The sequence below is a fragment of the Anomaloglossus baeobatrachus genome, chromosome 10, assembly GCF_048569485.1.
Source record: "Anomaloglossus baeobatrachus isolate aAnoBae1 chromosome 10, aAnoBae1.hap1, whole genome shotgun sequence".
NCBI lineage: Eukaryota > Metazoa > Chordata > Amphibia > Anura > Aromobatidae > Anomaloglossus > Anomaloglossus baeobatrachus.
The window spans coordinates 74,490,534-74,517,305 of NC_134362.1; the positions used below are offsets into that span (position 1 = coordinate 74,490,534).

Here is a 26,772-nt window from a genome sequence, read left to right on the forward strand (position 1 = left end):
GTTTAGTCTGGTTTTTGCGCGCCTGTTTTGCTGCCAGCTGATTGGATCAGCTGGCAGAAAGTGCGGGTAATTTTAACTATAAAAGTAGCTGCTTCCGTCAGCTGGCTGTCAGAAGAATTGAAGATCAAGAAGAACAGCTGATGGAGAGCCTGCTACAGGAGTTCATGAAGAGGGCGAGCGAGGACGGCGGAGAAGCCTGGCTTAAACAATGCCTGGCGGTGCCCAGGCGGCCAGCAGAAGCTGAGGAAGAAATGGACGGCGACGCTGCGGTGATTCAACTCACCGCTCCTGAGGAGATGGCAGAGCTGACTGAGGAAATCCCTGCAAGGAGGAGGTCCCAGAGACGCAGCAGCTTCCTCCCCCCGACGTCATCGTCCAGAGAAGAGGGGAATGCCGGAGCGGAGTTATCGCCGCCCATCTTGTCTGCCGGGACTTCAGCACGTCATCCTCCTGCACCCGGTCATGTGTCCAGGAAGAGGAAGAGTGGATCATCTAGTCAGCGCCGTCGTAAAAGCGCGGCGCTGACCCAGGGATTTGAAAATCCTAGCAGGAGCAGGGCTGCACCAGCAAGTGTGAGCGTGCCGGAGGCCGGAAGAGCGACGGGGGCCCCCTGGTCTGACTCCCCGTCTGAAGAAGATGATCTGCCAGCTGGAGTCAGAGAACAGGATCATCAGCGTGGCTCAGCTGCAGAAGCTGGAATTCCAGAGGAGGGCCGAGGATCGCAGAGCAGAAGGAGGGGTGAGATGTTCAATGTTCCCCTGTCTGTCTCGTGTGTCGATCCTCTGTCTGTTAGTATGGAATCTGTAGTTAGGAAGGTGTTAGGAGAATTGTTAGCAGGGGGAGGGACGCCTAGGGGGGGTAGTGCAGCCCCTATTGGTAGTCAGGAGTCCATGTCATTGCCTGGTTATTTATTTAAAGAGGCATTGACATGTGACTTGTCTCCCCTGGGTTTTCATCTGCCGCAGCCAGTTAAAGAAAGGATTTATAAGGGGGAATTTATTGATTTATTTTCTTTGCTTCCGTCTAACAGAGATAATGTTAATAAAGAGGATAAGACGGAGTTGGATGATAGGAAGAAAGGTCCCCTTAGATCTTTTCATAACTGGCTGCAGGCATTTTGCATCTTTTCCTCTGTTTTAGGGGAAAGGAACCCTTCTGTTTGTTCGGGGTTATTTCAGCACCTTGACAGCATACTGGAAGCTTATCGCAGCTTCGGCGGTCAGGCATGGCTGACTTATGATGAGAGTTTTCGTCAGAAGTTAGCCATCCATCGCAGTATGCTGTGGGGTCAAAAAGACATCGGTCTTTGGCTGAATCTGATGCTTCCTCAGAGAAGCCAGTTTGGTAGACAAAGTATTAATAATTCTACTGTTAGTAAAGGATTTTGTTTCGCTTACAATGAATCCAATTGTAAGTTTGCATCTAACTGCAGATTTCGGCATGAGTGCTCCTTTTGCGGGGGCAATCATGCCGTCATCAAATGCTTTAAGAAACAGAATCAGAATAACCAGCAACAACACAACAGTAAAGAGCCCATTTTTAAAGGCGGCGACTCTAGTGAGGTTACAAAACATGCTGGGATGGTTAAGGCGCTCCCTAGACAGACAGAAGGCTGATACTAAGGGATTATCATCTTCGGGTTCTTATATTAGTTTGGCACATCAGCTTAAGGAAGATTTGTTTATGTGGCGGTACTTTTTCGGCGGGAGTTTTGAACTTTCCTACGTTTTGTAGTTGTTTTTGGTCAGGGTGAGTACGGTTTTTTGTCAAGGTGAATTCGTATTTGAGTTTTGGCGCAATTATTGGAAGGTTATTGTTGTGACGGTCAGTAGTACGGGAATGTCCTTATTTCCAGTTTTTCGGTTGGTTGAGGTCTGGGGTAAGTTGTGGTCAAATCGAAGGATGCTGTTGGTATCAGATAGCAGGAATCAGACAGGGTTAATAAGTTGGACAATGCTCTGTCTCTGCAGGATCGGGAAGAACTTTTTTGTATGGAACCGATGGCAATTTCTCTCGGGAGCCCGTGCCCAGAAGCTTTATGGATTGTAGTGATGGCTTAGTTGTTTCGGCTATTAAGAGGTCTATTGCTGATTCAACATGGGCCAGGTATTCGGCCGCATGGTTAGAATGGCAGAATTTTTGTGTTTTTCATAAAGTGGATTGTTTTCAGAGTAATGTGGGTTTAGCGCTTGAATTTCTGGATTTTTTGATGAGAAAGAATTTAGCGGTGGGGTCAGTTTCTAATATTTTTTCAGGTGTGTCTTTTTTCTTGAGATTGCATGGTCTGTTGTCATTGAAGAGTTTTTTCCCAGTTCAACAGGCATTGAAAGGTTATAGGAAAAGGACGTGGAAGCCGGATAATCGTAGACCTATTTCTCTTAAGTTATTGCTCTCATTGTGGAATGTGTTGCCATATATTTGCGTTAATGACTTTGAGTCAATGGTGTTTAGGGTGGCATTCGTTTTAGCATATTTTGGAGCTTTTAGGATTAGTGAGTTAGTTTCTGTTAGTAGGAGTCGGTTGTCAGGATGGATGTTTTCAGATGTTTTTGTTACTGATAAGTCGTTGAGGATTTGTATTGGTAGGTCTAAGTCTGATCAGGATGGTTTGGGATCAAACGTTAGGTTATTTCGGATAAAGAATTCAGTTATTTGTCCTGTCTCCAATGTTAACAATTGGCTTCAGATTAGACCTCCATTTGATGGGGCGTTTCTTATCCATCAGGATGGGAGTCCGGTGACAGTGTTTCAGTTTAATTCAGTTTTTAAAAAATCCTTGATTAAACTGAATCTAGAGCATCTTAAACTGTCATCCCATTCTTTTCGTATAGGGGCAGCTACAGAAGCAGCCATAAGGGGGTTACCGGCTAGTAAAATTATGGGGATTGGGAGATGGGAGTCAAAGCGTTACAAAATTTATGTCCGTCCAAGGTTGTTAGTATAAAATTTCTTTTTCTTTTTTGTAGGTCCCATTGTCATTTGGATAGTGGGACACTCTTACATATTTTGGGCCAAGAGAAGAGCATCAGGAAGGTCATATGGAGAGAATTTAGCCATTAATATTGAACATTTTAACATTTTGTGGTACAGCGTTAGAGGTATGAGATGGGACGGACTGATGAAGGAGATGAGCTGTTTAAAAACATTGTGGCCTTCTCCAAATTTAATCATTTTGCACTTGGGTGGGAATGATATTGGAAAAGTGAAAACTCTTGATCTGATTGCTGCCATGCGAAGAGACCTTTCAATCATTAGGTCATGGTTTCCTGATGCGGGTTTGGTCTTTTCCGAAATCGTTCCCCGTTTGCAGTGGCATTGTGACAGGCTGAGGTTTCGGGAGCGGATTCGGAAAAGGGTAAACCGTGCCATGGAAAGGTTTTTACCAGTTATAAATGGGTCAACCTACAGACATCTTGATCTGGAAGGTTTTCTGAGTGGCCTTTACAGGGATGATTTAGTCCATCTGTCAGACGTGGGATTGGACATATTCAATTTAGGGCTCCAAAATTGTATCGAGAAATGGCTGTGATATTTGTTAGTGGGGGTGGGCCAAGGACTGTTAGTCCTTGGCGTTTGGGTAAAGTCGCCAGTTTTACTGGCGGACTGGTTATTTATGGTATATGGTTATGGAAGAATTTTAATAAAATATTGGTTTTAATTATTTATTAATTAATTTATTTATTATGTAACCCTTAATAAATGTCACGGCCATTTTATGCCATTTACTTTATTCAAGTGTGGTGTCTTTAATTTAATGGGTAGGCCTTGTGTTGTCATGTTCAGAGCACGGTATCTTGTATGCCGTAGCGACCGCATGATAACACAGGCCTCACTATTTGGTTGTGAATTTGGTTAACATTATTCAGGTGCAGAAAGGGTTAACAAATTTTTCAGTCAGTGGCTCTGAGGTATTCTGGCTCTGACAGGTTTAGTCTGGTTTTTGCGCGCCTGTTTTGCTGCCAGCTGATTGGATCAGCTGGCAGAAAGTGCGGGTAATTTTAACTATAAAAGTAGCTGCTTCCGTCAGCTGGCTGTCAGAAGAATTGAAGATCAAGAAGAACACCCACCCTCCCCCCCTGGAGAAAGACTACTTCATGAACTGCTCTCGTCGTGACATTTGTTAGTGGGAAAGTCGCCAGTTTTACTGGTGGACTGGTTGGTTATGGACTTCTTTTTGAAAGTATTGGGTAAAGTCGCCAGTTTTACTGGCGGACTGGTTATTTATGGTATATGGTTATGGAAGAATTTTAATAAAATATTGGTTTTAATTATTTATTAATTAATTTATTTATTATGTAACCCTTAATAAATGTCACGGCCATTTTATGCCATTTACTTTATTCAAGTGTGGTGTCTTTAATTTAATGGGTAGGCCTTGTGTTGTCATGTATTTTCCGCAGCTGCAGGACCTTGATGTGTGGATGCGATGTGATGTGTGTGTGAGGTGTGTGTGAGAGTGAGTGTGAGCCGGTGTACACTGGTAACTATGATACACATCGGGTAACTAAGGGACCTTAGTTACCCGATGTGTATAATGGTTACCAGCTTTCACGGCCTCCGTGAAGATCACAGCATCGCAAGGTTATGTGTGGCGCTGCTGGGATCCTGACGGAGCCGGTGTAGAAGCAAGAGATATCCCAGCATGTTGTGATGTGTGAGGTGTGTGTGAGAGTGAGTGTGATGTGTGTGTGTACTCACCTGGGAATCGGGGCTCCGTGTCAGTTGGGCCAGAGCGAGCGTGGATTGCGTGAGGGGGGCGGGGCCTGCAGAGATCCGGGGCGAGAGGCCAATCCGTGGGGGGGGGGCCATGGCGAGCCCAGCGGCCAATCAGCTTTGTGTCACCGTAAGGACACAATTTCGGAGCATGACAGACAGACAGATAGACAGACAGATAGACAGACAGACAGACAGACAGACAGACAGAATAAGGCAATTATATATATAGATACCTGTGGTATAGATTTTAGCGGTTTAGGTGCCAGGAAAAAAATTGTATGAACATGAGGGGGCTTAGGTGCATCCTAAAGATGGTCATACATATAAGATGGGTGTCAGCCCAACAATGCTCTGGCTGATTGTTCGGACGACATCCATCTTGTTTGTCACTCCAGACACAAGACTGCTTGCTCGTCCAAGCCCCTAGGTGTTCTCTTTGAGAAATCCCTTAACTGACACGTCGGCCAATGGGTTATCTCAGGCAGAACAATGCGATTGACAGTCTGAAATTGGACATGTCCGATCAACATCTCTCCTGCGATCATTAAGCCAGCGCACCAGACACACCAGGCCATCGGCCGAAGCCATCTATATCAGAGGGCTGAGCTGACATTAGTCTAATGTGTATGGGGGGGGCTTTATAGTGGCCAAGGGCATAGCTCCCCAATACGCCCCTTCAATTTGTATACCAAGCACTTTGTCATATCTTTATTGATAATTTAACTTAATCTGTGGCTGTGCACTTCCGCATGGACACTGCTGGAGCTGAGCCATGTTCACATAGTGCCATTGAGGTCTCTCATCACTGACTCTTGTCTACAGTAAAGTACCAAGTGGCAGCCGCAGACAGAAGACAATGATGAGAGCCTGCAATGACACTATGAAAGCTGGGCTGAGCACCTGCAGTATCCGTGCAGATCCGCAAATTGAGTTCAGGCAGTGTCCATTTGAGCACTGTCAATCAAGATACGATTAAGTGCTCAATTTAAAAGTAGAGAAGGTGTAACGTACATTGAGCTTTTCATTATGCAAAGGGTGCACAGAAGTCCCCTCATTTGCATACAAAATAAATATTTTTTTCTGATAAGCAGATAAAATCTATATTGCAGATATGATTTTTTTAGGGGCGTAGTCACCTACCTATACGAGTGTTTAATTAGCATTTTAGCATTAATATGGGGGCAATTATGGGGGCAGACACCTCCACTACACTAAGCACAGCGTTTCAGGCTATGCTTTGTGTAGTGAAAGTGTCTGCTCCATGATTGGAATCTTTTAGTTTTTGGTGTTTCTTTGTTATTTCCCTTTGCTGATGAATAATTCATAACTACAATATTGGTCAACACCCAAATACTTGTGTCACTTATATCTGCCCTGCAGGCTCCTTCTTAATGAGCAGCAGAGAATTCACTTTGAGAAGCTGGCCTTGTACTGTAACAACTATGCAGAGCTGATCCCAGTGTCATTCGTTCTAGGTAAGACTAACGTGATTTTAAAACAATATACCATAAGATATAATGCAGATATTGTAAAGATTTCTAATCGCCAGCCCTGAAGTGTGACTGATTAACTGATCTACCAGTGGAATTATTCATTTTGGCCATATTTACCAACTTTCAGGGACGAGCATCCCAGAGACTTGTGATTGCAGTGTGCCAGTGAAAATTTAGTTTCATGATGATGCCCCCCTCTGTTTGACTGTGTCTGTCACGGGTGTGAGACAGTCCTGTGGTGTCTGGTGATAGAAGGTCACAGCGTTTGGCTGCGCAAACTGCCCCCTGACATTCTATAATTCAAGCCTGGTGTATTTGGTATGCTGTGTATCTCCTCTGCTTTGTTTTAATCACTTTCCCTTTAGTACCCTGCAGAGTACCTCACCTTTTTCAGGTGTTTTTCATCAGCACTTCCCTTGGTGTAAGGTCTAATAACCTTGTTAAGGTTAACAAGTTTTCAGTGCAAGCAGTCAGATTGTATCCTTTTGGAGAATCTTTGTGGTTGTTGCAGTTCCTCTTCCTGAGTCATGTGGAGATAAGTTACTCGTTAGGCTGCTTTCACACTACGTTTTTTTAACATGCGTCATGAACGTTTTTTTAACTCAAAAACGGATCCAGTGCAAATGCGTTTTCATTTCAAAGCATTTGCAATGGACTCGCATCAACATGCGTTCACCTGCGTTTGCATGCGTTATAGTAAGGATCCAGTGACTTGCAGTTTTTTAACTTTTTTCAAAAACGCTACTTGTAGCGTTTTTGAGCTGCGTCCAAATACTGCAAATGGCTGGATCCTGACTAAACAGCACGCAAACGTATGTGAACGCTGGCATGTTGATAGACAGGATCCTGCTTGCTCTACTGAGCATGCCCAGAAACCAGCCTAATGTGATCAGTCTCTCTCTCCCCCTGCCTCTCTCTCCTCTCTCCCCCACCTGAAAGCGGAGGACGCTTGTAACCAAGGTAAATATCGGGTAGCCACGGGCTTAGTTACCCGATGTTTATCTTGGTTACGTGTGCAGGGAGCAGGCAGCCCTGCTCCTAGCAGCTGCAGACGCTCGTAACCAATGTAAATATCGGGTATCCAAGCAAGTTACCCAATGTTTATGTGATGCCCTGGATCCCAGGGGTCACAGGTAACAACACCTACCACATTACACACACACCCCCATCCCTTGTGAGCACACACCCGCCACCCGAAAGGGAGACCTGATGCCTCCCTCAGGGCCAGTAGGACACACCAGGTGGGCGGAGTCAAGAGGAAAGGCACGCCTACCGAGAAGACTACTGTCCTGAGGCAGGAAATACAGTTCAGTTTGAGTTGAGATTGAGTTGTAGAGTGACAGTGACAGGAGGTGTAGAGGAGTGAAACTGTCAGGGACCCGGATTGGAGCCTGGGATCCCCGTAACGTCAGGCAGGCAGACGGTGGTGGTCGCCTGCAGGAGTACTGGTACAGCAACCGGCGGAACCGTAGGGACCGGGCCAGGGTTGGAGCCCGCCGGCCCTGAACCGGGGAGTCAACCGTTTACCGGAGCACCAGAAACCGGGTACTCAGACCCCGTCCTAGCTTAGAAGCCACTGAGTTTAGGCAAATTAACTGATTGCAGTCTGGACCTCACGGGTTCATCCTCACCCAAAGTCCCGAAAGAAGGCAAAAGCCCATCGATACCGGGTGAGAGCCACCGCCAAGGGCCAAACATCTGACGGGCCAGCGCCTGCGGGCAACCGAGGGCTCCTCCGGCAGCTAAACGCCGGGGAGCGGGCTACCACTGTCCAGGCTGGGGAGCTGAAAACCACAACAAGAGGTGCAAGGGAAAGGGGCCACCATCAACCTCACTAGGGACTCAAGCAGCCGGCTGCGGGACCCGACCATACCCGAACTTTGGTTTACCAGTGACTCTGAGTGTGAATTAATCGTGAGTACACCAGTGCCATCCGGGCATGACACTGCACTGCAGCACGGCACCCTGCACCCCGACAACAACACCGTTGCCCATCCCACCGGGCCCCGGGACACACCGCCCCTACCCACGGAGGGGCTAACATATAGGCTGCGGCTGCAACACCGTTCCCGGGAGCCCCCTTCACTCCAGCTGCAGCGGTGGTGCATCCCGTCACCACGACCCGTGGGTGGCGTCACGACCCGTACGACGACAACGCGGCCCCCGGCTGCGAACCTCGTCCCACACCACTGCCTCCCCTTAACAGAGCGACGTGGCCCCCGGTCCGGAGGCGCTCGAGCCACCGACAACCCGACTCTGGACCTCAAGCGGCTCGGCCCGGCGAGGGAGCAGCCGAGCCCCTCTCAGGGCGGTACACATCCCTTGGTTACGTGTGCAGGGATCCGGCTCCTAGCAGCTGCAGACGCTTGTAACCAATGTAAATATCGGGTATCCAAGCAAGTTACCTGATGTTTACCTTGGTTACAAGCCTCCGCAGCTGTCAAATGTCGGCTCCCAGTCTTTCACGTTCAGTTCCCCTCACTCCCGATCACATGACTCCAATGCCCGCCCATAATCTTAAAGTGACAGGAGCCTGCAAAATTACACGTGCGTTTGCATGCGTTTTTCTTTGCAAAAACAGGATCCGCTTTTGCAGCAAAAAAACGTTCATGACGGATGCTAAAAAAACGTAGTGTGAAAGCAGCCTTACTTTCTCAATTTGTTTTCCATGTGTCTTCTTTAGAGCTTAGTAGGGTTGACAAAGCACTCACCCCCATCTGCTCCCTACCCATTTCAGGGTCAGCCAGGGTCAGGTATCCGGCTCGGTGCATTGGTGCGGAACCTATCTAGGGTGGTGAGGGAAGCAAGGGCCCAGCGGTAGATTTGGTCAGGGGTCACCATCTCCCCCTTCCCTAGACACAGGGTGTCACTTCCCTTCCCTTTTGCCCTTTGCTTGGTACTTTCCCATACCTAGAGTGACTGTGTCCTTTCCCTAATCTTTGCCCCTACATGCCTTGGTACCTGTCCCTAGTGTAAAACCTGATAGAAACAATGACGAAGCTGCAGTGGTAGCCCCTTAAAAATATGACCTGTACTGATCCTATAGTCAGACCCCCGTTATCTTAATGTTAGCCATCAATTTTTTAAACACTTGCTTATTACCTTCCTTCAATGTAATAAGATAGGAAATTAATTACTTGTCTTAATTGCAATAATCTTATAGTCTGTAAAGCCAAAAACAATTGTTGCGGGCGGAGGAGGGGACGCTACGCTCTCCCACTGCTCGGGTCCGGCTGCTGCTGTTGCTGATGCTCGGTGGTGGCTCGAGCGGTGGGCCGGATCCCGGGGACTCGAGCGGCGTTCCTCGCCCGTGAGTGAAAGGGGGGAATTGATGTGGGGATTTGATATTGTCCGTGACGCCACCCACGGTTGTGGTGAGATTGGTGACACCACCGCTGCTCTGGACGGGGATCCCGGGAGCGATGACAGGGAGCAGCCCGGATGTTAGTTCTCCCCTCCGTGGGTAGGGGGTTGGTTGTCCCGGGGCCCGGTGAGGTGGGTAGGGATGGATGACAGGCGTGTTACGGGGCCTGGTGAGGTGCAGGGTCGCGGGGGCAGCGCTGTGCCGCACGGCACGGTGGTACTCACTCAGCCAGTAACACAGAGTCTCCGGTAAAACAAACGGCTGGATGGATGGGTCCCACAGACGGCTGTGGTGTTTCTCCTCTTGGCAGGTTGATGGTGACTGCCTTTCCCACCGGTAGCCCGCTCCCCAGCTTGAAGGTTGCTGAAGGAGCCCCTTTTGCCCGCAGGCTCTGGCCCTGGGAACGTTAGCCTTGGCGGTGAATGTGTTTCCCTCTAACGGTTGGACTGTTGCCTTCTGTCGGGACTTGGCTGCTGGGAAACCCAGGAGGTTCCCTTCGCTAACGGATTTGACAAATTGCACGGCGACTCCTAGCCTTGTCGGGGTCCGTAAGCCCTTGCCGGATGGTGCTGGCTTCTCTTTGTGTACCGGTCCGGTACCGCCGGGCCACCGCCTGTCCACGGTCCTTACGGTTAGCTCCAATAGGCTTCTCCTGCAGACGGTCACCACCGTCTGCTAACCTTGCTGTTCCGTCCGGGCCACACACCCGGACCACTTTCTGTCTGCTCCTTTACCACCTCACTCTCCTCTCTCTTTCACTTCCAAACTCTATCTCCGCTCTTTTCCCGCCTCCAGGACTGTGAACTCCTCGGTGGGCGGGACCAACCGCCTGGCCGACCCCCTGGTGTGGACATCAGCCCCTGGAGGGAGGCAACAAGGGTTTTTGTCTGACTTAGGTGTGCCTGACCGGGAGTGTAAATGTGTTGGTGTAGTGCTTGTGACGTCCTGGCTTGCCCAGGGCGCCACACAATCAGTGGAGTCATCTTAACTTCTTGAATTGGAAATTTGACAAGTACTTGTAAAATAAGAAATTTTGCAATTTACCTCATTACAAACTCTTCTCTGTTCCTAAAAAAGGAGGGACTTTTAATTTTATAGTTTAGTACTCATTACCGAACACCACTGGAGTCTACCACATGTAGTCGGTTTCCAAGGCAAGGAAAGCATGTTTGCACCTATTTGTGGCTCCAAAGCTGGTCAGGTGCTGCTTTGCTTACATCCTTGGAGAACGCCCTGTTCAGTGGAGCAACTATGCCACACGTCTGAACTGTCCATCTTCAGGACAGCACGCCTCTTACCTCAGCAAGTAGGAAGCCCGTAAGCAGAGGAGTGATGCACTTCAGAAGAAAGAAAATTAGATGATCCCTTTCATGGAAAACTTAACACGTGAAGTTGCTCACAAATTGTTGAATCTTAGAAATGAAAAAATCTTTCCTCTAGAGGTAAACACTTGACAATACTCAAGCTGCCTGTTACATATGCGGACTGTAAACAGTACTCACTTATTTAGTTGTACAAGATTATAAGTAATCCCCAAGATCCGATTATTGCCTTTCCATAGATTTTGATCTTACCCTTACCCCACCACCCCAGTATGCTCATCACACATGTAGTAGTAATTAAAAAGTTGCGTAAGTGAACTATGGCCATCAGTAAACACTGCTGCCTACACATGCATGAGAGGTTTAAGCAAGTTTATAATCAGATTAAAAGTTCTTAGCTATGTTCAACAATGCCGTCCTGCAAGAAAGAATATTTACAAGTCCAGAGTGATAGTTTTGTATATTTACTATCATGATTCTAGTAAAAAATAATGTGCTGTTACGCATCAGGTAGGACAATAAAAGCACTTAAAGGGAACCTGTTACCAGATTTGGTGACTAAAAGCTACCACTATTGAGCCCTTATATACAGCACTCTAGAATACTGTATATAAGAGCCCAGGCCGCTGTGTAGAACGTAAAAAACACTTTTATCATACTCACCTGGGAGGCGGTCCGGTCAAATGAGCGTCGCTGCTCTCCAGTCCGGCGCCTCGTCTCTGCTTTGATCTCCATCCTCCTTCTATCCAGCCCAGGTCGGTATTGCGGTCCTGCGCAGTCGCACTTTGATCTGCCTTGTTGAGGGCAGATCAAAGTACCGTAATACGCAGGCACGAGGAAAAGTTAAAGACCGTCCGCGCATGCGCACTACAATACTTTGATCTGCCCTGAACAGCTCAGATCAAAGTGCACCTGTGCCGGACCTCAATGCCGGATAGTGTGGATGAGGAAGGACGCGTCATGCACACAGGTCTCAGAAGAAGGAAGACAGCGATCGCCACAGAGAGGAGGTGCCGAACCGGAGAGCAGCGACACCCATCGGACTGGACCGCCCTCTAGGTGAGTATAATAAAAGTGTTTTTTATATTCTACACAGTGGCCTGGGGTCTTATTTTCAGCATATTAGAATGCTATTTATACGGGATCACTGGTGGTGGCCACAGCTCATCAGGAAAAAAACCTGGTGACAGAATCCCTTTAACTTAAGTACCAAAAGGTCTATGAAGAGGTATATCAACCAACAGGCCCTTTATAGCATTATCAAAGCTCCCTCATACATATAACAAAATGTCGACCAAAGCTAAGAATTTCATGTTCAGAACACGGGATCTGTCTGGTTGGGATATTTTGGCTGTGGTCAGAGGTAAATAATTGTTTGGTGTAAATAACTGAATTCTGTCCCACCCTGTTCCTCCCCTTTTTTGCTGGTGGGATGGTTTATAAAACCAATCATTATGGTATGTGTCTGGCCAGCTGGTAGGCCCTTAAATATATTAGATATTGTATTTAGAGATGAACAAGCCCAAATACAGACTTTACAAAAAAATCAGTGTTCAAGTTCAGACTTCGTGTGCTTTACATATGCAAACCAATCGAGCGAGCATCGCTGTGCTCGGGTACGCTCAATACTCAGCCCACTGTGAGCCACTTGCAGTGTTTGAATGGCTCACACTGGTGCTAAAATCAGCGTTATTGGAGGAAAAGCTCCGCCCACCCTCTCCCGGAAGTGTTCTGTTTATGGCTGGCGGTATGTGAGCAGAGACCAGGACTGCCAATCAGTGACTTCCAATGAAGTTCAGGTCAAGTTCGGGTCCAGTCAAAACTTTAGATAACTTCCACGAGTTCACTCATCTCTAATTGTGTCACCATTTTCTGGCATCCATAACTTTCTTATTTTTCCGTCAATGGACCAGTTTGCTGGATTGCTTTTTATGTACCAAACTGACATTTTAATTTGTACCATGCTGGAATACATATCACATTTTGACAACTTTTAATTTAATTTTTCGAGGAAAGTGCGGTGACCAAAAAATGGTAATTCTGGCATTTTCAATTTATTTTTTTCTTTTTGGCATTGAATGTAGTTTAAATATTTCTATATTTTTAATTAATTTAATTTTAACCAGCATCTTTTTTTTTCTACATTATTTTTAATTTTTGAACATGACAAAATGGGATTAAACTTTTTAAATTGTTTACAATATATTTTTTACATTTTTACTTTACTTTTTAGTCTCTTTTAAGGACTGTAACCTGTGGTAGTTTGATTGCTCATACCATCTAGTCTAATAATGCAGTATATAGTGTAACTGATAGTCTCCTATGAAGGCCAGCCCAAGGCTGTACTTCACAGGATGACTATGATGGCAGCCATAAGGGCCTTTAATTGGCACCTGGTTACCAAAGTAATCCATTGGCCTCCTGCAATCGCGTCGTGGGGGCACTTATAAGAGCTAGTATATAAAGGTAAGCTATTTAAATGCCATTGTCAGTGATTGGCAGCCTCATTTAAATAGTTAAGCAGTAGCATTTGAAGATAGTTCCAGTCGCTGCTGTTACAGGCAGGTGCTGCCTGTGTGACACAGCCAGCGTCTCCACAGTATGAAATAGGCTCAGCTGCTGAGCCCGCTATACAGACACTGCACAAAATTTGTGGTGAAAATGTGTACGTCATGGTTCGTTAACAGATTACAATATTTGAAAAACAACAATTACATTGGTGAACCAGAATAGTGCTCATTGGCATTGTCACATTTCTTCTCTCACTTAATGATTCATACAAACTGCTCTACTTAACAAGGGGAAAAACTGAGCACAGGAGAAAATTAATTTATTTGTAAAAAAAATGGAAATCTTAGTTCCATCTTGAGATTCGAAGTAAAATAAGATTGAAGCGGATTTCCAGGACTTACTAATTTATCCTTAGTAGAGGCTGTGAATGTTTGATTAGTAGAGTCTGGCCCCTAGTACTCTCATCTATCAGTATAATATAAGGATGGTGGTACTACACTTAGGCACAACAGCACAGCCCCATTTATACGCATACAAGTGCATCTCAATAAATTAGAATATCATCAAAAAGTAAATTTATTTTAGTAATTCAATATAAAAAGGGAAACATATATATTATATAGAGTAATCTATTCCTATATATTCTATCGAGTCATTACACACAGAGGGATCTATTTCAAGTGTTTTTTTCTGTTAATATTGATGATTATGGCTTATAGCCAAAGAAAAACCCAAAAGTCATTATCTCAGAAAATGTAAATATTATATAAGACCAACTGAAAAAATTCAGACTCAGAAATGTTGGCGCCTACTGAAAAGTCTGTACAGTAAATGCCTCAATACTTGGTCTGGGCTCCTTTTTCATGAATTACTGCATCAATGCGTCAGGCATGGTATAACACAAAATCTGAAGAGTCACATATTTATACCAACAGGACATAGTATAGTGCAGTAAAGAAAAAAAAATGAAAAAAAAAACAACAAGTTTGGTGTACTTAATTACATGTACCAAATGTCTATATGTAGGGGAGACCGGACAACAGCTCAGGACAAGGATGAATTCTCACCGCCACACAATTAAGGAAAAAAGAATAGATCTACCTGTGGCCAAACATTTTTGTAACCCAGACCACAGCATCATGGACATGAAATTGCTGGTACTGAAAGGGAATTTCAAGTCCCAGAGAGATAGGAGACTATGGGAGTACAAACCTATGATGACCTTTGACACATTCAGAGCAGGAATGAATGTGTCTCATGGATTCATGTCTTTTTACATCAGTTAAGAGATGTGCTCTTCTGACCATTCGAGCGTGTCACAGCCCGGACCAGACCCTTATCAGAGGACAATAAAACTTTCACACTGAACTGCAGCAATATTTATGGCCACAACAGCTTGCCCCCCTGCCATAGTGATAGTTCTGTTTCATGTAACTTGTTTTGTTTTGTTTTTTTTCTTTTTTTTTCTTTACTGCACTGTTCTATGTCCTGTTGTGTATAAATATGTGACTCTTCAGATTTTGTGTTATACCATGCCTGAAGAAGAGACCTGAGTAGTCTCGAAAGCTTGCAATTATTACCATCTTTTCAGTTAGCCATTAAAAGGTATCAACCACTGAGGACTTCAGTTCTTTTAAACAATTTTTTATCTCTACTGGCTAACACGGTACAAAGATATATTTTACCTGCATCAATGCGGCGTGGCATGGAGGCGATGTGGCACTGCTGAGGTGTTATAGAAGCCCCGGTTGTTTTGATATCAGCCTTCAGCTCGTCTGCATTGCATTGCCTCATGAAAGAGGTTATAGGTATGTGTGCTGCAATATGGTTCTGCTTTTAATTTATCTAGGATGCCGCATGGCACATGAAATATATAATATAGACTAGGACCCCTCTATTGTGATTTGCCGTCAAGTGGCAGAGGTGGCTCAAAGAATTAATCAATTATTTGCTAAAAATCTCATTTTGTATTATAGTACAGTTGGAATAAATCTGTGAAATTGCACTGTTGATATGATACATGCCACTCTCAGATCGTACTGGCTCTCTTTTCTTTGGTTGTAGTTATGCTACATTAGTCTAGTGGCTGACTTTGGTTTGCAATATATTCCTCTTGTAGGTAGCTGTTCACATTCAGCTGCCTTACCCCTTTTCCACAGGCAATGCTAATTAAGCACCATACTTGGATCTGATCCGTCTTGATTTTTATAGTCATATGAAAATGTTTGGGCACCATTATTAATGTTAAACTTTTTTCTTTATAACAATTTCGTTTTTTGCAACAGCTATTTCAGTTTCATATATCTAATAACTGATGGACTGAGTAATATTTCTGTATTGAAATGAGGTTTATTGTACTAACAGAAAATGTGCAATACGCATTTAAACAAAATTTGACCGGTGCAAAAGTATGGGCACCTCAACATAAAAGTGACATTAATATTTTGTAGATCCTCCTTTTGCAAAAATAACAGCCTCTAGTGGCTTCCTGTAGCTTTTAATGAGTTCCTGGATCCTGGATGAAGGTATATTTGACCATTCCTGTTTACAAAACAATTCCAGTTCAGTTAAGTTTGATGGTGGCCGAGCATGGACAGCCGCTTCACATCATCCCACAGATGTTCAATGATATTCAGGTCTGGGGACTGGGATGGTCATTCCAGAACATTGTAATTGTTCCTCTGCATGAATGCCTGAGTAGATTTGGAGCGGTGTTTTGGATCATTGTCTTGCTGAAATATCCATCCCCTGCGTAACTTCAACTTCGTCACTGATTCTTGCACATTATTGTCAAGAATCTGCTGATACTGAGTTGAATCCATTCGATCCTCAACTTTAACAAGATTCCCGATGCCGGCATTGGCCACACAGCCCCAAAGCATGATGGAACCTCCACCAAATTTTACTGTGGGTAGCAAGTGCTTTTCTTGGAATGCCGTGTTTTTTTGCCTCCATGTATAACGCCTTTTTCTATGACCAAACAACTCAATCTTTGTTTCATCAGTCCACAAGACCTTCTTCCAAAATGTAACTGGCTTGTCCAAATTTGCTTTTGCATACCTCAGACGACTCTGTTTGTGACGTGCTTGCAGAAACGGCTTCTTTCGCATCACTCTCCCATACAGCTTCTCCTTGTGCAGCGTGCGCTTTATTGTTGACCGATGCACATTGACACCATCTGCAGCAAGATGATGCTGCAGGTCTTTGGAGGTGGTCTGTGGATTGTCCTTGACTGTTCTCACCATTCTTCTTCTCTGCCTTTCTGATATTTTTCTTGGCCTGCCACTTCTGGGCTTAACAAGAACTGTACCTGTGTTCTTCCATTTCCTTACTATGTTCCTCACAGTGGAAACTGACAGTTTAAATCTCTGAGACAATATTTTGTATCCTTCCCCTGAACAACTATGTTGAATAATTTTTGTTTTCAGATCATTTGAGAGTTGTTTTGAGGAGCCCATGATACCACTCTTCATAGGAGATTCAAATAGGAGAACAACTTGCAAGTGGCCACCTTAAATACCTTTTCTCATGATTGGATACATCTGCCTATGAAGTTCAAAGCTCAATGAGGTTACAAAACCAATTTAGTGCTTTAGTAAGTCAGTAAAAAGTAGTTACAACCGGAGAGGAACAGGGGCAAAGCAGTCATGGGTCACACCAGGGACCACTGAGTCAATAATCAATATATCAACTTTTGCAAAAATATCAAAAATATTTATTTAAATATAGTGCATAGCAAAAGAAGTGACATTGAATACACATTACAAAAGACATTAATCCTGATCAGGCTAAAGCAGTGTCACAGATGAAAAACACGGATCCACAGACCATATGGGGGGTGCGAGTATACTTATATCATCAGAAGGCTCCTCAGAGTTATTTGTACGGAGGCCATAGTTGCCCATTATACACTAGCAAGGATCATATGCAATACAAGAGGCGTTACAGCACATGTCCAGGGTGACGGGCACAAATGAAATTCAGTTCCCATTACTCAGAGGGGCCAAAATCAATACGAGGAAAGCCGGCCAGGGAGTAAGTGAAAATTCACTAGAAGCACTCCCATCCAAGCACTCACCCATAGGTAGCCGTGGAGACCGAGGAAAACGTGCCCCAACGCGCACGTTTCGCTGACTTCTTCGGCCCCCCGAAGAAGTCAGCGAAACGTGCGCGTCGGGGCACGTTTTCCTCGGTCTCCACGGCTACCTATGGGTGAGTGCTTGGATGGGAGTGCTTCTAGTGAATTTTCACTTACTCCCTGGCCGGCTTTCCTCGTATTGATTTTGGCCCCTCTGAGTAATGGGAACTGAATTTCATTTGTGCCCGTCACCCTGGACATGTGCTGTAACGCCTCTTGTATTGCATATGATCCTTGCTAGTGTATAATGGGCAACTATGGCCTCCGTACAAATAACTCTGAGGAGCCTTCTGATGATATAAGTATACTCGCACCCCCCATATGGTCTGTGGATCCGTGTTTTTCATCTGTGACACTGCTTTAGCCTGATTAGGATTTATGTCTTTTGTAATGTGTATTCAATGTCACTTCTTTTGCTATGCACTATATTTAAATAAATATTTTTGATATTTTTGCAAAAGTTGATATATTGATTATTGACTCAGTGGTCCCTGGTGTGACCCATGACTGCTTTGCCCCTGTTTCTCTCCGGTTGTGCTTATGTCTATTGGGTGCAGTCCTAATAATATGGTAAAATTGGTCGTACATCTTGTCCTTTCTTGTTTGAGTAAAAAGTAGTTAGGAGTGTTCAAATCAAGAAATTGATAAGGGTGCCCATACTTTTGCACCTGTCAAATTTTGTTTAAATGCGGATTGCACATTTTCTGTTAGTACAATAAACCTCATTTCAATACAGAAATATTACTCAGTCCATCAGTTCTTAGATATATGAAACAGAAATAGCTGTTGCAAAACCTCAAATTGTTATAAAGAAAAAAGGTTAACATTAATAGGGGTGCCCAAACATTTTCATATGACTGTAGTTGCTGGTTTGGCACTGTGAAGGTCAGTTCTGATATAGTCCTGGTGTGTGGGGCATCTGCTGCGCACGTTGGGACCAGGGCTGCCTTATAAGCGGTTATATATAGGTTACAGGTATGTGTGCTGCATTATGGTTCTGCTTTTAATTTATTTATCTAGGATGCCGCATGGCACATGAAATACATAATATAGAGTAGGACCCCCCTATTGAGATTTACCATGAAGTGGCAGGGGTGGCTCAAAGAATTGATCAATTATTTGCTAAAAAAATCTAATTTTGTATTATAGTACAGTTGGAATAAATCCATGAATTTGCACTTTTTATATGATGCATGCCACTCTCAGATCGTGCTGCCTCTCTTTTCTTTGTCTGCATTGTTGGGTCTGGTGTCTCTTCATCTTCCTCTTGACAATACCCCATAGAGTTTAGGTCAGGCTAGTTTGCTGGTCAATCAAGCACAGTGATACTGTGGTTATTAAACCAGGTATTTGTACTTTTGGCAGTGTGGACAGGTGCCAAGTCCTGCTGGAAAATTAAATTTCCATCTCCAAAAAGCTTGTCGGCAGAGGGAAGCATGAAGTTCTCTAAAATTTCCTGGTAGACGGCTGCGCTGACTTTGGTCTTGATAAAACCCAGTGGACCTACACCAGCAGATGACATGGCTCCCCAAACCATCACTGATTGTGGAAACTTCACACTAGACCTCAAGCAGTTTGGATTATGGCCTTTCCACTCTTCCTCCAGACTCTGGGACCGCGATTTCCAAATGAAATGCAAAATTGACTTTCATCTGAAAACAACACCTTGGACCACTGAGGAAGAGTCCAGTTCTTTTTCTCCCTGGCCCAGGTAAGACGCGTCTGTTGTTGTCTATTGGTCATGAGTGGCTTGACACAAGGAATGCAACAATTGTAGCCCATGTCCTGGATACATGTCTGTGTGTGGTGGCTCTTGAAGCACTGACTCCAGCAGCGTCCACTCCATGTGAATCTACCCCAACTATTTGAATGGCCTTTTAACAATCCTATCAAGGCTACGGTTAATCCGGTTGCTTTTGCACCTTTTTCTACCACACTTTTTCCTTCCACTCAACTTCCCATTAATATGCTTGGATACAGCACTCTGAACAGCCAGCTTCTTTAGCAATGACCTTTTGTAGCTTACCCTCATTGTGCAGTGTGTCATGGACTGCCTTCTGGACACCTGTAAAGTCAGCAATCTTCCCCATGATTGTGTAGCCTACTGAACCAGATTAAGGGACCATTTTAAACACTTAGGAAACCTTTGCAGGTGTTTTATTTTAATCATTCTAATTTTTTGAGATAATGACTTTTGGATTTTCATTGGCTGTAAGCCATAATCATCTTTAAGGGAAATAAACACTTGAAATAGATCCCTCTGTGTGTAATGACTCTATATATTATATGTGTTTACCTTTTTGTATTGAATTACTGAAATAAATTAACTTTTTGATGATATTCTAATTTATGAAGATACACTTGTATAGTGATCTGCCTGTGTAGACAATTAATGGGAAGTGGTGCAAAATCCCTAAAATCCCTTAAAACTATCCATTTCTAAAATGTCATCAGAATGTATAATTTACCATGTATATTTCTATAATTTAGATTTGAGACTGAGCCTCATTCTGGTTTCCACCTAAGTCCAGGTCAGTTCTGCTTTTGTCTTCATTTTCTGTTAGGTTTTTATGTAACTTTGGTGGTCTCTCGTTGGTGGGCCCAGTATGAGAGTGTACCATGGTTAGACCGCCTGATGTGCTTGGTGTCCAGTAATCTCCATGGCACAGATGAACGAGGACGGATGATGCGTCGGACTCTTATGCGCTATGCTAGTCTCTCTGGGGTTCTTATTCTACGCTCAATTAGTACAGCTGTATACAAAAGATTTCCCACTCTGCAGCACGTTGTTAATGCTGGTAAGTGAAAATCAGTGAACTGTAGGTTAACTCTGTCTCATACACAGTTTTATAGTTTATTTCACTTTTCATGAAACCTCTAGAAATGTCATACATGGAATCATGGGTGGCACGGTGGCTTAGTGGTTAGCACTGAGTTTGCAGCGCTGGGGTTCTGGGTTCAAATCCCACTAAAGACAACATCTGCAAGGAGTTTGTATGGTCTGCTTGGGTTTCCTCCCACACTCCAAAGACATACTGATAGGGAATTTAGATAGTGGGCCCCAATGGGGACAGTGGTAATTATGTCCAAATGCTGTGGAATTAATAGCGCTGTGTAATAAAATACAGGAAAGTAAAATAAACACTTCACCAAACTTCACCAAATTGCCATCCAACTGCTCAGAACACATTAAGGATCTACAAAACGACAGCTAGTGTCAATAATAGAAACACACTAGTCAGCAGCTAACGGGGCAAGTCAACATGTTAGTGCTAACTTATAGCTTTTGAAATTCTGGAAGTTCCCATAATAAATAAAGAAAAAAATTGGACTATGAGGATTCTTAGTCATAACCAGCAGTCATCTGTTTCATACTAATTATGAGAACAAGTATGCCATTGGGCAAAAGACACTCAGATAACGATTTTTTTGGGAGCAAAGGTAACTCTAAATCCACTAGCGAACACAGACAAAAAAGGGCCCCTGTGCAAGAACAATATATGGGCCCTTTGCCCTCCAAGAATTCATCAAAATACACAATTTTGCCTGGTTTGGAGGTAGTAATGGGCCTCCTTACTTCTTGGGCCCCTGTAGTTGCACCAATGATATATCCGCCCCTGCCTAAAGCATGAAACACTGAGAAAACCATATAACAGTAGCTATTTTCTGTAGTATCAAGTCAAGTTTCACTTGTGGGTTAAATGTTTCTTCTCATAATAATAAATGAGTAAAATTGCAAAGTGCTTGTGTGATGCCCTGGACTAGCCAGGTAGTCACAGGTAGGCCCCTACACAAACACCAGCCCCTAAAAAGGTACCAGCAGCCAACCTTAAAACCCTGAGTCACCCCTCTCTGGTCCTGACGTTCACACCCGGGGGTGGAGCCAGGCGGTTGGCCACGCGCACCGAGGAATTCGGATGGCCAGAGGCGGGGAAAAACCACACAGATGAGTTGGAGAGGAGCTAGGGAGAGGAAAGGAGAGGAGTAGGGAGAGAAGAAGAAGGAGTAAACGTCTGTCAGGGGTCTGGGTCGTAGCCCGGATACCCTGTGGCCAGGAGGCAGATGGTGGTGGCCGCCTGCAGGAGCTGGGATTACAGCCGGTGGAACCGTAAGGGACCGGGACGGGTAGTGGCCCGCCGGTACCGAACTGGGGAACCGATTGGAAACTGGAGCACCAGGAGGGGTACTCAGACCCAGAATGAGGACCAGAAGCTACTGGACCGAGTCAAATTAACTGATTGGGGTCTGGACCTTAGGTGCTTTCCCACCCAAGTCCCGACTGAAGGCAACAGCCCAACGAGGGGGATAGAAAGCCACCGGCCAGGCATAGCGATCCCACGGGCCAGCGTCTGTGGGCAAACGGGCTCTCCCGACACACACCACGTCGGGGAGCGGACTACTGTTGCTGAGGTATAGGAGTCACAATTCTACTAAAAGTGAGGTGCAGGAGAAAGGCGGGGACCACCAACCTGAAAAAGGGGCAAAACACAGCCGGCTGCGGGCACCGTCTACCATCTTGTTTGGTTTACCAGAGACACCGGTGTATCTGTAATAGTGAGTACAACAGTGCCTTCGGGCCGCGCACCGCACCACATCGCCACGCCCGCACGCACCTCCTTGCCCTCGGGCCCCTCACCCCCTGCCCATGGAGGGGTCAACACCAAGCTGCGCAACACCGCCCCCGGGAGCCTAGTCAATGACAGCGGTGGTGCCTACATTCACCACAACCCGTGGGTGGCGTCACAAACTCATCCTACAAACCACGGCCCCCCCCCACCCCGGCCGTGAACCTCTCCCCACCAAACCCCCCACATAGCGCCAGCATCTCTTCAGAGCGACGTGGCCGCGGGTCCGGAGGCGCTCGAGCCACCCACTGACGAGCCCGGATTTGAGCGCCCCGGGGCGGTACACTTGGAAACAGCAGCAACTTTGCACTTTACTTGCTATGAAAAATCCTTTCTGTTCTCTAGAATGGAAGGATTTTTAATATTATTGTAGAGCGCTCATTGTCTTGGTTACCAAACACTGCTTCAATCTATCTGTGTTAGCTGATCTCCTAGGCAAAGACCACAGCACTTACAAGATCTTTGCTATAAAGCTTGTAAGCGCTGCTGTGCATCTGGCCAGATCACTGGATCCAGCCAACTTCAGGGCTTCAGCACTTCTCCTTTTGTTACAAAGTTAAAGCTCCTCCTGTTTCCATCATCTGAGAGAACAGAGTTCTGACTAACAGTGTCCCTCTCAGTGTCGGACTGGCTACCGGAGGAATCTCCAGTAATGCAAGGCCTGGATTCAGGTACCTGCATTGCACTCTGGAGCTCTCACCTGAGCTCCGGCATGCAGCCGAGACGGTACTGTGAGTGCTGAGTGATTGATTCCACAGCGATTGCGGTTTAGTTCATGACAGCTGCAGACAGGTCGGAGTGATCTCCGGAGTTCAGGTGAGAACACTGGAGATCAGCCCGGTCTGTCTGCAGCTGACATGAACTGAACCACAATCGCCGGGGTATCAATCACTCGGCACTCGCAGTACAGTCTCAGCTGCACTCCGGAGCTCAGGTGACAGCTCCGAAGTGCAATGCAGGTACCTGAATCCAGGCCTGGCATTACTGGAGATTCCTCCGGTAGCCAGTCCGATGCTGGTCCCCCTACTCTGGTTCAAACTCTCAGTCAGGTGTGCACCATTACCTGGGAGGTAGAGGCATGATAAAAAAGGGTCATTGACTTAGTGGGTAGCTATGTCCAAAAGTCCAAAATGTGGCACCATACAGAAAAGATGCATAGAGCTCCAAGCTTTAGGGATGCACTTATTTACTGCCAAGTATGGCTACATCTCGGTTGCATTGAGTCACTGGTGGGTTAATTACAGCTCTTAAAATTTTCCTTTTCAACCACCACAGGCTTCATGACACCAACTGAATATATGAAATTTGATGCGGTTTCTTCTCCTCACAACAAATTCTGGATTCCATGTGTTTGGTTTGCTAACCTAGCAGTAACAGCCCGGACCGAGGGGCGGATACGTGACAGTGTTGTGTTGACTCTCATCCTCAAGGTAAATGCTGAATTTTGTACACCATTACAGAAATGTTTTTATTTTTTTTGTTTTTAGTATTAAGGGAAATATAAGGTTCTTTTGATGAAAATGTATTTCACCTAATGCTAAAGTATTTGATGTACTATAGTATTTTACAAAAGGTTTAGGCAGGTGTGATAAAAAATTGCAGAAAATAAAGTTTTTCTTTAAAAAAAAGTGTAAATAAATTATTTTTATGAATTAACAAAATGCAAAGTAAAGGAACAAAAGAAAAAGTGGCCCTTTGTCTTCAAAACAGCATAAATTCTTGACACTTGTCACTTGCACACAAGTTGGAAGGAACTTGAGGTGGAGGTTGTTCAAAACATCTTGGAGAGCTGACCACAGATCTACTGTATATGAGGTTTGTGCAAATCCTTCTGTCTCTTCATGTAATCCCAGACAGAGTGGATGATGATGAGACCAGGGCACTGTGGGGGAAAAAATAATCCCTTCCAGGACTCCATGATCTTCTTTACGCTGAAGATAGGTCTTAATGCCATTGACTGTATCTTTGAGGGTGTTGACTTGATGTAAAATAAATTTAGAACCAGACACTTCTCTGATAGTATTGCATGATGGCTAAATATCTGCCTGTATTTCTCAGCATTGAAGACATCAAGAAATGGGCCACGTTGAAGACAATACATGCAGTGATAGGCTGAGGTAACAGTGCAGCAGATGAAAGACACATCATGATTACTTTTATTAGAAATCAGATTGTCACTTGTTTCTCCTCCCTGTCCACATGGCTAGGGGGCGGAGCCTTCTCTCGGGCCTCACTTCCGGAGCTTGTGTAAAGACGACTGAAAGGGCTGGAGGTCCTGATCGAGCCTGTGACTCAAGGGGAAGCATCGACCCGACCAATAATACCTCGGGCTCTTGTCACCGTAAAGAATAGATGCACACCTGTACGATGCATTAATGTCCTAGACAGTGAAATAACAATTCCTGGCAATACACTGCTGGCCGAAGTATATGTCCTTGATGGGGAAATCCTTCGGCGGAGGGGTTTAACGCTACAGCCAGATAGGCGGTCAGCCTGGACTTATGCCATAGGTGTCCAACAAAGAGAGACCCCGACAGCTGAATGGAATGGCCAAGTGATCATGTCTCTGATGGGAGTGGACTGCCAAACCCTCACTCCAGGGCAACAAAAGCTTCTCGAAGACACTCTTTGGGAATACCAGGAAGCGTTCTCAAGACATGATGAAGACTTCGGCTGTGAACTTGGAGACCTGAGGAGGTGCTGTATGTGAGCTGAAGGGAAAGCGAAAGATGTGTGTGGCACCCCTAGGGGTATTGGCCACAGCAAAACCATCATTAGTTACTCAATACAAGCACTAGAGCAGACACCGCACTACCACCTCTGGCCAGAAGGGGGAGCTCAAGAGACTCCCCTAGAGATATTCTGATCTGAGGTAAAATTGACAGTTTAGTTTTTCTGTTGGAGCCGGGACGCTCAAAGGAGCAGTCACAGAGAAATTGCTCTGAGGTACTTAGGAGAGACTGACAATTTCCAGGCCCAAGCCATTGGTCTGAGGAAGAGGAGACAGAGAAGAGGAACATTTTAGGAACCGGGTAGCCATTAATCTCTACCCCTGAAAAGGCGCAAATACGGACACCGGATCCGTGGCTGCATTAGTTTCACACAATACAGCAACCAGGAGAAGTGAAGGCGATTCAAGCTTCACCAGGGTCAGACACAGCAACATCCAGTGAGTTCAGCGGTACTCCCAGAGGGGGTAAGCAGGGGAAAAGGACTCGAGTTGCCTGTTGAATTAGGACCCAGGAGGGACAGTTTGGGCCGGCAGCCAGTTCAGAAACAGCAGCAGGGCCACACGCAGACAGGGCAAAGAAGGAGGCCAAGGACCTGGCAGGGCAGAGTAACATAGTCCTCCTTATACAGACTCTGGTGACGGGACTTGTTGTTATGCAGTTTTTTGTTGAAGTAAACCGGTTAAACGTCGCCTGTGCCTCAGTCTCTCATTTGGGCAGTAGCCACCTATCCAGGATTGGGACCATCGAAACTGAAAAAACCTATTGCTGATCAAGTAAGTGTCTGCGCCCCTAAAGTCTCCTCACAATACCATTATCTATAACCACCATTGACTTTTACCTCACCCGCCTGGGACCCACAGCCCTACCCGGAAAGGGCTTTCCACCTCAGCTGCCCCACATCATCATCCCCGGCCAGCTACTGGCAGCGGTGGCCATAAATAGCCACATTTATTCCGGGTGGCGTCACAAAAAACTCATAAACTTTTATTTATCCCCTGTAAATACCCCCCATTACACTGTGCATCGCCTGAGACCACAGCCCGGGTCGAGCCACCCGTGACTTCCCCTCAAGAAATAGACCCCCGATCCGGTGCTGGGTACCCCGGTCTCCTGGGCGACACAAACTGACGTCACGAACAGGATCTACCGTGCCCAGCTAAACTGGGTATTGTGTGCTGTGATTTCCAGTAAAATTCGTCAAAAACTGTGTGAAAAACATCAAATATTGACTTTATTAAAGAAAATTTATTTTCCCCATTGAAAACCAGTGAAATTGACTTTTTTCCATTGAAAGACATGGGGACAAAATGGCCGCCATCCTCTGAGGTAATCACCTTATAACTGCCTGTGTTATTTGAACTGCGCCACAGCCTGAGCTCTGACAAAAAAAAATAAATAAATAAATAAATCCTGCTGCACCACAGAACTATTGTGCGCCATCCCGACGGGAGCAGAGGACCGGAAGGGTCCAGATTAACTAAGGGGGCGCAACATGTCGCACCACGGAGATGCTGATGCACCAGGTGATGCGACCGCAGCAGAAGGACAAAATATGAATAGAGCGTCTGGCAGCCCAGCGGCGCAAGGAGCAGCGCCCATTATGCCATTTCTGATGCCCTATACTCCAGGTGCCCCATGGCTACCACACTATGAAGGTAAGCCAAATACTCTTGATAACTTTAATGAGAAGCTGCAAGCCTACTTCAACATGTACCCTGCCCTGACAGAGATTCAGCGTGTTGGTCATCTTATGGGACAATTAGCTGGCAGTGCCCTGCGGGAAGTCACAGCCTGGCCAGTAGATGCAAAAGACACTGTTAAACATATAATAGCCGGATTGAAAGCAGCTTTTGAAATCACTGCCGGCTGTA

General features: G+C 45.4%; 2 protein-coding genes across 2 annotated transcripts in view; both read left to right on the plus strand.

Moving 5' to 3' along the window:
- Positions 1–26,772, plus strand: part of LOC142254232 (bestrophin-4-like) — a 69,677-nt gene that overhangs the window by 11,905 nt on the left and 31,000 nt on the right. The window contains exons 3-5 of the mRNA XM_075325233.1: positions 6,097–6,191; positions 20,109–20,342; positions 23,445–23,599. Of these exons, the coding sequence (XP_075181348.1) occupies positions 6,097–6,191; positions 20,109–20,342; positions 23,445–23,599 (484 nt within the window). The remainder of the gene's footprint in view (positions 1–6,096; positions 6,192–20,108; positions 20,343–23,444; positions 23,600–26,772) is intronic.
- On the plus strand, positions 132–4,234 carry LOC142254233 (uncharacterized). Its single transcript, XM_075325235.1, has 2 exons — positions 132–738; positions 2,967–4,234. The coding sequence occupies exons 1-2, from the start codon at positions 141–143 to the stop codon at positions 3,527–3,529; spliced, it is 1,161 nt and encodes a 386-aa protein (XP_075181350.1). The 5' UTR covers positions 132–140; the 3' UTR covers positions 3,530–4,234.